The sequence below is a fragment of the Danaus plexippus genome, chromosome 5 (assembly GCF_018135715.1).
Source record: "Danaus plexippus chromosome 5, MEX_DaPlex, whole genome shotgun sequence".
NCBI lineage: Eukaryota > Metazoa > Arthropoda > Insecta > Lepidoptera > Nymphalidae > Danaus > Danaus plexippus.
Window position 1 is genome coordinate 6,249,224 of NC_083539.1, and position 14,128 is coordinate 6,263,351.

The following is a 14,128-nucleotide window of genomic DNA, read 5'->3' on the forward strand; positions in this document are numbered from 1 at the left end:
ACCGCACACCGAAGCAAAAATTCGTCGAATAACATTCCATTACGAATGCGAAACACGACGGGTATCACCGTCGACACGAGGCTGACTGATGGCTCTGTATTCGAGACATAAATCCTTTTCGAGCTCCGTCCAAAACAAACGTTCTGTTATGGATGTTATATATTCATAACATTTTAATAAAACATAATATTTGTTTCATTAAAATGTTTCTAACCGGTTCTCGCGAGAGTTTTGTAACCGGTCATAGAAACATTTAAGGTTCCTTTTTGAAACTCTCTGTATTGATATTGTGAATATTCAAATGAATCTATAGTTGTACGAAGTAATTAATAAAATAATATAAACTGTCACAACATAAAACTAGAAGAGTCGAAGTGACTTCGACAAAAAACGATGCCATCTGTTATTGTTTTAGGATCACGGCCGCAAGCAAAACAGGATATTAATGTCTGTTATATACACACGGTCATTAGTATATATAAATATATATATTACATATATAGGTTAGGTTGAGTGTACGAAGATTGCGTCTGCCCCCGCCCAACTAATGATTAATGATTTTCAAAGCTTCAAAGGCCTCCATGTTTTTTCTTTGTTCTTTTTGTATTCGTACCAATAATTATTTCCTTGTTTCGTGTTTCATAAAAAAGCACGCATTCACGTTGCTAAAAAAACATTATTGTATTAAATTTTATAAAGTTTAACTAGGTAGGTGCAAATAAAACGAATGTTCTTCTAAACTTTGTAAACTTATTTCTATTGATTTGACAAAATTCGTTTCTAAAACACAACTTCCGTTATATTCACTTTAATATACATTTACAGTGAAACTAAGTTTAAGTTCCCAGAGCTCGTTTGAACCAGCAATTTCATTTACGACGTGTAAGCGTTTAAGAGAAATTGCATTAATATGAATATCCTTTTGATATCATGTACGGTGTTGCAATACACTGAGTGGCTTGTCCATTCTTTGAGGGCGAATAACAATAAATCAAGCACGACAAATTGGACTCAAACAGCAACAGTATAAAGTAATAATTCGTTTGTACACAAATAATGTTTTATAACGTCCCGTTTGTCGTACGTATGAAATTGTTGGACATGAATTATGTATTGTCGATATCGCTCCAAGCTGTTGCTGTATTTTTTTTTTTTTTAATATTTCACTGGCGCGATACCGCAACGAATTAAATTAAAAGCTCTTTTCACTTCTCCCACTCTGATGTATGATTTTAGGCTCTTGAAATTTAAATTATGATTTAATTATAATCACGTTACCACATTCACAACGATCCATTATAAATTTACACGTTTTTATTTTAGATTGTGTGTTTCTGTTCGTCAGCCAATTATATAGAAACTTAAGATGCTCTAGAATCTCATGACTAATTAATAATGATGATGAAAAGGATTTAATTAAGTTAATTATAAAATTAAATTTTATTCTTAACGAGACTTCAGCACCTATTCTTGTGTCTTATAATTGGTAACCAAAACGTGTACAACCTTAACAACTCTTCGCATAGAATTGTATTATTTGATCGTAAGCTTATTGTTTTGTCAGTTTCGTAGAGCCCAGGTGATTGTAGAGTCGATACTTTCTGGAACTGCGTAGGCGTAAACCTAGGATATAAGGTAATAATGATTTTGGAATAGGAAGCTGTATGAAGACGGTCTGAACATGGATGGAATACCGCGTCATGGCTAACTAACGAAAAACAATAAACTCATGATAAATCGAAAACAAATATAATCATTAAAGATAACTTCGAAAGATCTATGTCAGTAACTAATCTATACTTTGAATAAAAAATCTTTACTTCTTTGACATAATTTCGTATTTCTAATATATTAGGTATATATTATCGCAGATAATATTAATAGTGTGTAAAGTATTCTCAATCTAGTCTAGCTGTGAAAGTAAGCCGGGCAGCGACTTTGTATCGATGATTTATGTGTGTCTCGCGACACATGCAGCGTTATGACAACTAACGAACAGACGGGCGGGCGAAACGCAGCGTTCGGAACGCTGATCTGAATTTATTGATATAACGTTTCGTTACTATAAAGTGTAACTCTATTTCATTTTGGAACCAGTTTCATATTAATAAAAGGAACGATTTTAACATCCAGCCCGTTGTTTAAATGATACAACGAGGGCGTGTATTAATGATTGTTTGTCGTACGAGTTAGTACTGTGTCGTCACACTTAAATGAAGTCGTCTGAACGTTCTCCGGCAGTCGCGTGGTTCCTTTAATGCTCTTATTACGTACGGTTTAAATCTGACGTCGGGATCATGTTTTATGCATCTGAGTGCGCGATGAAATCGCCAACGTAATATATAAAGCCCGTTGAGAAGGGGATTTCATGAGCTATATCCTATATGATTTTGTTTTCCGTCTCCTCGGCTGACTTCAAGTTTAATATGTCACTTTAAATTTTGGTGATTCATAACATAAACGAGTTATATCGCTATGTACATTTATGTCATAGACTAATAAATCACAGATAGGTTATTAGGTGTAATACTTTTCAGTAATTCAATTCTCGAATCTGCACTTAAATCGGGGAAGCGGCTGCGATGAGGTCGTTATCAATCCCGAGCAACAAGTGGTCGATAATATTGATTCCGCACTGCACTTGCAGAACATTGGAAGCGACGTTTTTAGTCGTTTCCGATTAGACAACGGAAAACGTGCGTGCTTAGAAACAATAATTCGCTTGAACGATTAACAATACTTTTATTGTATATAGGTATGGTAATGGTAATTTGTTTTGTAATGTCACAGATTATTACGAACCATGTTTTTAAGCATGCATTTGAGCCGAAAAATACTAAAGCGTTTACAAATTAATGTTTAAAAAAAAAGTCAATTCAACTTGATTACTAAAACAGTAACAGAAATTAGAATTGAACAAAACATTTGTCACGTCGAAGCTGAGAGGACGTGTGTCTGTCTGTAATGTACTTTTTTTATAATATAAATATTGTTTCTCAGAAACTGTGAATCCTTTCGCAAAGTAATCCAAGTATCGTGTTCATGTTTCTTCGAAGTTTGCGTGTTTATCTTGTATTGGAGCTTATTTTGCGTGTTTTCGTTCAAACTAAAATAATCATTTCATTCTGAATTACCGGCTTTCTGATGTATTTTAATCTAATTGTATCACTTTCTAGTAGATTTACCCGTTTCTTCTCTCGGATGACGATTCAGTGACACGATAATATATACGCGATGTATCTGAAGTATATTTTAATGTGATCTCTTGTTGGGAAATAACAGTAACGTAATGGAAAAAGCTCGAGGCGTCCGAAATGATTTCTAATTGCCTTCGGTAGCGCTGCGGCGTCTTCGTCATGAACCTACCAAAATACACATTTATAACGGGTGATTCATTTGTCTCGTATTACTAAGATATATTTAGGTGATATTGTCACTTGTGTTTGAATAATATTTAAAATATTTCCTCAAAATTTCTTTATAAAGACCGTTTGTCAATTTCCTGTATTTTTATTGTGATAATAACAAATTGTTTTTGAACACGAACCGTCCTTATGATCAATTTAACTAAGTCCGCTATCACTGACAGCCGAGAGAAATGTCGAACAAGCAAAAACAATTAACAAATTGATAAGCTCAGAACAATTTTCAATTAACTCCGCCGGGAGTGTTCGCGTTTACAAATAACAGTAATTTATCACAGCCTATGCAGTTTTTAAGTATTCAGGGTTGCCATTTAAAAGTTTTTAATGTGCATTCTAACTGTTTTCAGAGCGGAAGCGTGGTCGGCAAACGTACACCCGGTACCAGACCCTGGAACTGGAGAAGGAGTTCCACTTCAACCGCTACCTGACGAGGAGGAGACGCATAGAGATCGCACACGCGCTCTGTCTCACCGAGAGACAGATCAAGATATGGTTCCAGAATCGACGTATGAAGTGGAAGAAGGAGAATAAAACCAAAGGCGAGCCAGGGTCGGGAGACGAACCTGACAACATGAGTCCACCGACATCGCCACAATAATAGAAACCTTCACGCGGTCCAAGCGACTTTCTTAAGCCAAAATTGGTTTGTCCATTTATTTTCATACGGAATTTGTGTTGATATTAAAACTGATACGGCTAAAGGGGTTTCTGGTACGGTTTGATTTGTATAAAATGTACGTTGGACTTTAAGTAAATATTACATTATATTAACTAATACGTAACTTAGTGACTTGAAGTAAAGAGTAATGCTAGTGTGAAGAGATTTTTACAGTTGTTAAGTATAAATTAATTTATATAACAATCTCAATACCAATAATTACCAAAAATACGCGTTGTATATGATTACTGAAGCGACATCAGCTGTTAGTGACGACATTATGTAACCAGTTTTTGGAAAATTTTGTGAATTCCTTATGTTCGTGTGACTGGCGCATAGCTTTCATTTCTCCTTGCATATAACGTCTTATAGAATTATTTAATGTTATGTATAAACGTAATATCCGTTCGCAATTGTATTAACCAAAAGTTCATTTTGTTATCTATCGCATCACAAAAAACCGCAAGGACCTCTTATGAATAACCATTGACGAGACGGCGATTAGTAACTATATTGTTATTATTTAATATATTCGATGTTTTATTTCTTAATTAAACTATATTATGTAAATATAAACGAACAAACAAACAACTATAATTTTAGATTATATGATTGTGTACAATTGTTTTAGTGTGAATAATTATTGTGTAACGACTAATATCATGTTCTCGTTAGTTTTACAGGAAGTAGTATTTATTTGATATGTCTTCACAGTTTCGTATCTCAGGATGGAGGCCAGTCCTAAAGTGCAATGTATACGATTTTGGGGTACACATATACGTAATTAAATATTAAAAAAAATATATATATATTTAATATTGTTGTAAAATGCAAGGGTGAAGCTTAAATTAACTTACTTCTATAAAAGTTGGTAGTGTTTTTTCGGGATATTTGTGGGAAAGTTAATGTACTAGATACGGGAAATGTTCGAATGTTATTATAGTGAAACAAAAGTTACCCGAGTTTTTTTTTTTTTTTTTGTACGTGAATCATATTATCTACATCCCAATCTTGATGGAAGAGTGTACACAGTATACCAAAGTTAGGTTGTAGACCCAGACAGCAAGATGAACAATGTTACTCTTATATTTTAGTCTCGTTGGGGACAAGAAACGTATTTTTATAAAAACATTGCCTGAAAGTAACCCATATACGTAAAATATGTTACATGTAACTACAGTGATCCAATAATTAACTATATTTATTGTAAAAAAAAAAAAAATAATTTGTTTCTTTAATAGATCCTACGTATCATAAGATTCCGAACGTCTTATGCAATTTTTTTTTTCTATTTTTTTTTTATCTGTGCTGTGTTCGTTAAGTCAATGTAAATTGTATTGTACATGATATTTATTTATTGTTTCGATGTAGGATGAACAATGGCGTCCGGCTGGGATGTTTATTTCAATTTGCTCAATCTTTCTGTTCAACAATATATTGAAATAAGTGCAATTAATACAAATCCCGGCCGGATATGACGATTTTTTTGTAAAGAAAATTAAAGGTTAGTTGTAATATGGAATTAATTAAGTTACGTTTTTAGATGTATCCTTTTCGTGAATTTCATTTCTTTATTTAGGTCCGTAGAAAGATGGGATCCTAGACGATTTTATTTACAATAATTTTCCTATCAATTCAAATTTTATGAAATATTACTATAATTAGTGACGTAATAATGTTAGGCGAGACGATATTGTCATAAATATATAAATACATGAAATTAATAAAGCATAATGATTGTACATCAGATTTTTATTATACCTTTGACGTAAAAAAAAAAACGAAATCACTAAAAGAGGTTTTATATTTGAATCTTTCTTTTGTTACAAAATGGCGACAGTCCAAATGTTAAGGACCGAGTTAATGTTTGAAATAGAATATATATTCTGGAACCAATGTGTGTTATATAATTTTAATAAAAAAAAAATGAAACTAATGATTAATAACAGCCAGTGTGTAATGATTCGCGTGTCTACCTTCCGTGTCATTGCCGCCCTAAAATCACCAAATTGCTTTTTTTATGTAGGTACCACGACCCAAATGTGTTTTTAATAATCCTGCCTATGTAACACTAATGCGACTTTTACAAGATATTAATATGATTATGGGCGTGCGGTTATGCTTTTGAGAGTTTTTAATGGTGGCTAACATTTGATACCGGGAAATTTAAATTAAGAACACTTTTGAAAGCAGGGAAATCGAAGGAGATTATTTATTGTTATATTTTTAATTAACTTATAAACAGCGAGAAATCAAATGAGTTTTTACTTTACTTTATATTTAAGCCGTGTCTTGTAAGATTTGTGTCTTCGAAGTTTTGATGTATGAAGTAGTTAGTGCATGCGTTCAATGACAGTGTACAGAATAGTTGAGGGGTCAAGTTAAATTGGTCAGTCATATTACAAATGATAGCTAAGTGTGATTTATGAACCCTCTTCATTTAGATTGGGTTCACGGTCACATGTTCTACATACTATATCTAAATATTGTATTCCTAGCATTTTTAAGTCTCTAGTATTGTATAATGTTTTAAATAATTAAAAAGATAATGTAAGTATTTAATAAATAAGAACGTAAAATTCAAATTATACCAAATATGTAGTTATAAGTCATGTAATAATCATATTACGCTACTTATTACTTAATGAAATAATTTAGAATGAAATAGATCTAAAAGTATATTGTACTAGAGTTCATTTTACGTAAAAAATTACGAATTTTTATAATATTTTTTTATAGTATCTACCTGTTTATTCATGATTATGAAATGTGTTCATCAAATATTATATACCTATCTATGTATTGTAACCTAATAAAGTCTTCTTTCTCCATTCTTTCTTGAACAAAGGTACCGGTACAAAGATCTATCTTTACGATGAAGACATAAATCTCTCCGTTGCGACCTTGTCTCATAACATACATTTTTATTGACTGCAATGTACAAAGGAAATGTTTAAATCAACGCGGCTGTATCGATAAACACCTCGTTAATATCATCTATCCCTCTCACACTTATATCAAAACTCTTAAGTAAAAGGGAGACGGATTCGTCTCATTTCGCTGAAGAATAGCTTGAGTATGAAGACTGTCCTATTGTTATTGTGTATTTTATATCCTAAGACTTAAGATTGGCTTTTGAATGAGTCCGAAAAATTATAGCTTTTAAATTGATCCTTAAATCGCAATAACGATCTGTTTATAGATCGCTTGAAGTCTGTCTTTATTTATGACATGTTGTAAAATACTAAGGGCTTTATTAATTTGTTACATTTAGTACGGTTAATGTAATTATCCAAAAGCTTTATACCTCATTCATAATTAAAAAACAATTATTCATTAATATGGTTATAATTAATATTTATATATATTTTTATTTTTATCAAAGCATTCAGTGACAGTACGTATCAAAACCGTTGCCTTTGTTGGAATGCATTCTAAATTCAAAAATTGGCGCGTCCGCCAGCCATTTTGTTTAGGGCGTCTCCCCCGCGCGGTCCGCCTCGCCAGCCCCACCAGGCACGGCGACTCGGACGCAGCCCAACTCATTTGTTATATTGTACACTGGGCGAAATAGCTTACGATGTTAGAATAAATTATTTTAGACTTTATTCGTAACTTAATATATATATAATAGAACAATTTTATTATTACTATTACTATGTGTGGTATATAATTAAAGTTTTAATGATAGATGTAATTATTGTAGATAACTATTAAATAAGAAAGAAATCCATAAAATACTAATATCTGCTATTAACAGAAACTTTTACTATAACTCTCATTAAAGCAGAACATAATGTTCGTATAATAATAATATAATTAATGAAATAGACAAATACTTGATAACTATTTCGTTTCACAAAACTTGACAAACTAATATGAACTTTAAATGTAATATAAAATATGATATAAATTGCAATATGACTGACCAGCGAGTGCTTAGTAATAAATGAATTCATTTCTGAGGATAAACTAGATTCTATCACCCAATTAAAAATTAATAAAAATTTTAAAAGTATTGTATAGTTATATCAAGAATAAGAATATTAGCTTTAAATATTTGTGAAACTTATATTTTATAAAATACCTTATTAAAATTATTAACAAAAATTATATAATTCTGTAACTGTCAAACTTGTCGTCACTGGATACGCAGGTACATTTGAAGATGACGTCGACATTATACAGCCTTCTCGTTTCCATATATGGTATTATATATATCCATCCTTATTGGCATCGTTCCATCAGCTCCACCTGGAAGTGGAACAGCTCTGTTACGTCACGGGCTACCTATCGCTAGGTGTATACAGCCACTTACGAAGATTTAAATATAGATAGATTTGGAATAATACAAATATATGGGATTTTGGTTGGAATTGTTATATTATAACTGTTTTAATATTACATTTCTATAGAAAAAACGACATTATTTAATAAAATAAGCACCCATGTATATAGTTTTATGTTAGAGTAATCTAAGTGTAAATTTTTCTGGTATGAATATATTAATGAAATTCAATTGTATGGTGAGTATAAATTAAGTCCAAATTACACTGAAGTCAAAAAAAAACACTTTTAATCCATAAGTATGAGAGATAGCACGGCTATGAATAAACACAAATGAGACCAATTTTGTAAATTTAAAAAAAAGTACATTTAAAATTAGCCATAATAACGTAAAAATTACTTAAGCCGGCTTTACACAAAGTAATCTTTAATCATTATTCACGTATATAAATGATAAGGTGTAGAACAGCCTTTATAACATTCGTTAAACATCAATTATAATATCATCAGAGAGTCCGATTGATGTAACTTTAATGATAACATCACACGTCTCGGAACAGTGTTGAAAGGAAACGTTAAATAATCAGAAGAAAAAAATATCAATTAACAACGTGAATAATATGAAAAACTCTAATATAAAGATATCTACATTATTTAGTATGAAAAAAATTCAAAATGACCAAAATTAATTACAGTTCAACTATAGTAGTTAACAATTTAAATAAATACAAGGCTACATATAGCTAATATTTATTGCTTAGTTAGTTGATCAATGCTAAAGAAACTCTTATATATAGAAGAGCAGTTCTCGTGCTAAAAACACACAGACCGTCGGACATTCAAACATACATGCCGTCGGTGTGATATACATCTAGGTGTAAGATACTCCACAAGCTCTCCAAACAATAGTAATTATGTTATAACAGTATTATTAAAATAAATAACAAACATATTTAACGAAAGCCATTTAATCACCGAACATAAATTTAAATAACGTTTAAGAGGTTCTCGCGAACATAAAGACAGACACACTAAGTATTGAATTTATTTAATAATAATATTGCAAGTCAAAACCAAAAGCTACAAATTATTTATAATAGTTTTTCTTATTAATTTTTTATTATAGGTACCCACAACTATCCACCTATGTTAAAAATGATGAAATAGGTATGACAAGTCTTGTATTAAGTATTTTTCATTTATAATCAATTTAAAAATATTTATATGAGTGACGTCATACAAATATTAGAAAAATAATTGCAATTAAATTAAAAAAAAGTACATACTCATAAAATTTTACATAATATATATATCTATACAGCCTACATTAATTCTACGTACCTACTCAGCCTACATTCAAAATAACAGGTAATTTTTTTTTACCAAAATATTATTTTTAATATATTTTTAATTATTCCAAGTATACGCTCATCCTTGAGCATATATTACACATTGAAAGTAATTCAATAGAGACGAGTATATAATAGCCAACATATACACACTATATGCTGTGTGTATGTCTGTGTTGAAGGTGTTTCCATTGTATACGGAAGGTCGTTTCGTAGTCGTGATACCCGTCACGTTTTCTTGTATGTTTCTGATGTTAAAACATTCAATGTATATACACGAGACTGGTAATTATCGGCTTTTACTAAATTTTCACAGTGACTATAACATGCTGTATGTTCTATATAGTTGCAGTTTAAGTGTGTTTTATATAATATTATGTAATTTACAGTATTATTCATTGAATTTTCTTTTAGTTCTTTAGCGATTTCAAACCGACTACAATATGATTAAAATAAAAGGGAAATTTTATTGTGTTTCCGTAAAGATAACCGATAATTAATTTAAATGAAACTATAGTTTCTCATAACTATTTCCCTTTTTTATAGTGTTGTAAATTTAACAAGTTGTTTTTATTTTATTTTATTTGTATGTGATACTTCCAACTTATATTTAAATGGTGACAAAGAGAGTTATGTCTATATATAAAACTTTTCTTACAATAGCTTATAGCAAATACATTTTGCTATTAAGGTACGAAAATAATATTCTTTACTATTGTTTTTATATAAATATTATAAAATGCTCTTAAATAATAACAGACCAAAAGGGTAAGTAGGTTTTTTATAAGATATTTGTTTAAACTCTACATATAATACTCTACATAACTCTGCATACATCTCAAACATATATTAAATCTAATTTTTCTGATAAACACCGAAAAAATAAATCATAGTAAAAAAAATACTATGTCGGTGTGTTTATATCAAGCTGAGAGCAGCGTGGGGCGCTTTAATAAGACCCCGAACATAATATTGTTCAGGATATAAGAAAAACACGACGAAACAATGTAAAATATATTTATTTGCTATAATTATAAAGTTTATTTTACTTATATCAATGTGTTTGTTAAAATAAAAAAAATATATGTTTATTCAAAAACTCATACAATCTTTTAACCGAAATGATTCAAAGATATACCTTTTACATTTTGTAGATTATGCGAACACAAAACAAACACACATTATTACAATAAAAGTGTATTAAAGCAGTAGAGTTTTACTTTCATGTTAAACCTACTTCTAATATAGTAGGTACCTACTAATATTCAAGGAGCTACAAGGATGTTTGTTTTGTTATTGAAACTATTAATATCTACCTACTGCTGAATATAACTTTATTAAAAATATTAATTTTTTTATAATTATTATATACATGATACATATTTCCTTATATAAACCACGTGGGTTGATATTTGTCGTCACAATAACTGTTAGTTATAGTCTTATTATGCAGATGAACTGTACATATATATTGACACCAGTGTAACGTGGACCGTCCTTCCCTTCCAGTGCGAGAGGTTTCAAAACATTCGATCAGTTTACACAGTTGCAGTTACGCTGGTCGGTGTGAAGTGAAGTTTGAAGCGGGCGGCTCTATTGTCGCTGGAATTGATTAATGCCATAGTTTATCTACCGATATGACAACAATGGCGTCTTACCCGAATACCTTAATGCGTTCTGCCTCTAGGTTTCATTATTGTTATACATGGTGCTCCATTTGAATTGTACTTTCGTATGTCCTTCGTCTGTAATCCTTCTGAAACATAGATTTGATTTTGGTTCTGAATTAAAATATATATAAATTTATTGAACATATTTTTCAAATCAATGATACCTATCTATGTGATTAAAAATATACTAAATAAATAAAAAAAACTCATACATGAATCTAGCACAATAAACACCCTATATAAACGAAGTCACGTTGTACAGCCTTTACAGTACCTACTAAATGTCAATCAAACAAACAGACAGTATTACCATTCTATGCAAATGTTCTCTCCCGTGTATATAATATTGATTACTTGATTACAATCGATTGCTTTTACAATAAAATGTTAAAAGATTATTCCTTATTTTTTTTTTATTTATTATTCCTATGACGTAAAACTTAACGTAACTTAATATATGTTTTAGTTTTATCTTAAAAAAAATGTATAAATTAACTACATTATTTCTCAAGCTTTCATTTAGTTTGCTTATCATTTAGTGTTATTCCTGTAATTTAATAAATTGTAGGAATTTCTATGTAAAAAAAATTTAATTCAATCTAAGTCATTAAACATAACTCTCGTTATTTATTTACATTTTAGGCTAAGTTTTGATTAGTTTAAAATAACCAGGATCACAGCGAGACGAGATGAAAAATCACATTAATTTAAAATACTATTTTAATCCTAAAAATACGTTTTATTTCTATATACTTATAACGTCTTGATAACCAAATTACAATCATCTTATGCACTAACTAACTGCAAAGCTAGTCCGAGTTGGCATTTTCACACTAAATACGGAGCGTTAACAGCTTTTCAATCATAAATATTCTCACACGTTAGTTCTCATGTATCAACGTATTTTATTGAATAAGAAACTAAAAACGCAAGTACCTATGTGTGACGATGAAAACTTGGACTAAGCATACATAATTTATGTAAGATAATTTTCCTATTCATTATAATAATTTAATTTACTAAAACAAGTAGTCGTGGTCCCCTGGAGGTTAAAGGCCCGTCTCTCATAAGTTCTTGAGGGCGCAGGTGTGAAACCTGGCAAGTACCAATGTGATCTTTTCCGAGTCATAGCCTCATATGTACTTTCTAAGAGTATTTAGACACCACAACAGACGGTGAAGGAAAACATCGTGAGGTAACCTGGACTTATAATTACATATTATAAGTTTGAAATCGCCAATCAGCTTTGAAGAAGCGTGGTGAATAATGCTCTAACGTTCTCCATGTGAGAAAAAGCCTTTGCTCAGCAGTGGGCTCCGATAGGCTGATGATGATGATAATGATGATGAAAAAATATGGTCCAAAGGTGAAGGTGTCCTTATATCAAATTGATCAAACAAAGTACCTAAGTACTTTGTTTAATAAATATTTCCGACGTCTGAATAATTTCAATGTAATTTCGGTGTTTTTCCGATAACAAACACACATACACCTAAAGTACCTTTCAAATACAAAAACATTTGCAGCCATAGCAATATTTAGTAACTAACAGTAATTGAAATTGTTGAATTTGATGTTACTTTAGAAACATAAATAGTTTTTTATTAATATGTTTAAACAATCTAACCTTTTTCAGTTTTTTTTTCACAGAAACAGTATCCTGTTGTCAATAACACTAGTCCTGTGTTGCTTCATGTTGGCGGAAGTTGTAAACATGTATCGGAATCAGGTAAATATGTTTTTAATATTTTATTTTATATGATATTTTATTTACGTATATATTTGCTATTCATAAAAGAAAAAACTAATGAATTTTTCTGTCCGTTATTCGCGCTAACACTGCATTGCTCGTTCAATATCATCGAAAATAATATAGAATTATAATAAATTGAACAGTTCTATTTATTATCTCGTAATAAGAATTTAAACTATTGTTTACGTTTGTTAATAGTATAGAAAAATATTTATAATTTATATTAGCTTAATATTTAACGCCTTCTCCGAGATATCAACTAAACTTACACCAATTTTTATCACTATCTGTACAGCTGTTACTGTATTATGTGGAGTTATTCGTATATACGTCGTGTAATAAATCTCTTCTATGTAATTAATAATTATCGTTAATTTCCTCCTTCCCATTGAGTTATCTCGTTACATTAACATGGCACCGAGTATCTAATGATAACATTATACGTAAGAACATTATCTTATGTACGTTTTGAAAAACTGGAAAAAGGTTTCCTGATAGGTTGAGAAAAAAGAGCAAATTTCGTCTCAGGAGAGTAAGACTGCAAAGCCTGACTATCAGCTCAAATCTATAATGTTACATAGCATACATATGGACGAATTAAAACAAACTCTATCCTATAATATATATGGTATATAATACAATGATATGATATCGTATATAGAGTTTATTATAAGTAGGTTCAATAAGGACATATTCGTGACTAGTGCGACAGGGACGGCTGTATCTAGCGAAAGGGACGGAGGTATGTCATTTTGATTAATGCCATGTGATTGCTCAGAGCGGGCTGTGTACCATTGCTAAGTAATGACCACTCCATAAAGACATGGTTAAGGTTAAAAGAAAATTACTTTATCAACGGCTTGTTTTAAATAAATATCCCGTTTCAGGAATTATTATTGTTATTTCCAATACATGAAATTGAGATGTCCAGATGTTAAAGATTTAACCGCCTTATTGATAGCTGTACACGCGGCCATTTATATTGT

The 14,128-nt window shown here is 30.7% G+C and overlaps 1 protein-coding gene across 7 annotated transcripts in view; it reads left to right on the top strand.

Moving 5' to 3' along the window:
- LOC116769106 (homeotic protein antennapedia-like) overlaps positions 1-5,825 on the top strand; it is a 169,565-nt gene extending 163,740 nt beyond the window's left edge. For all 7 annotated transcript variants that reach the window (XM_061528251.1, XM_032660116.2, XM_032660115.2 and 4 more), the window contains one exon: positions 3,773-5,825. In XM_061528251.1, the coding sequence (XP_061384235.1) occupies positions 3,773-4,023 (251 nt within the window). In that variant the 3' untranslated portion in view covers positions 4,024-5,825. The remainder of the gene's footprint in view (positions 1-3,772) is intronic.
- The last annotated feature ends 8,303 nt before the right edge of the window (positions 5,826-14,128 follow it).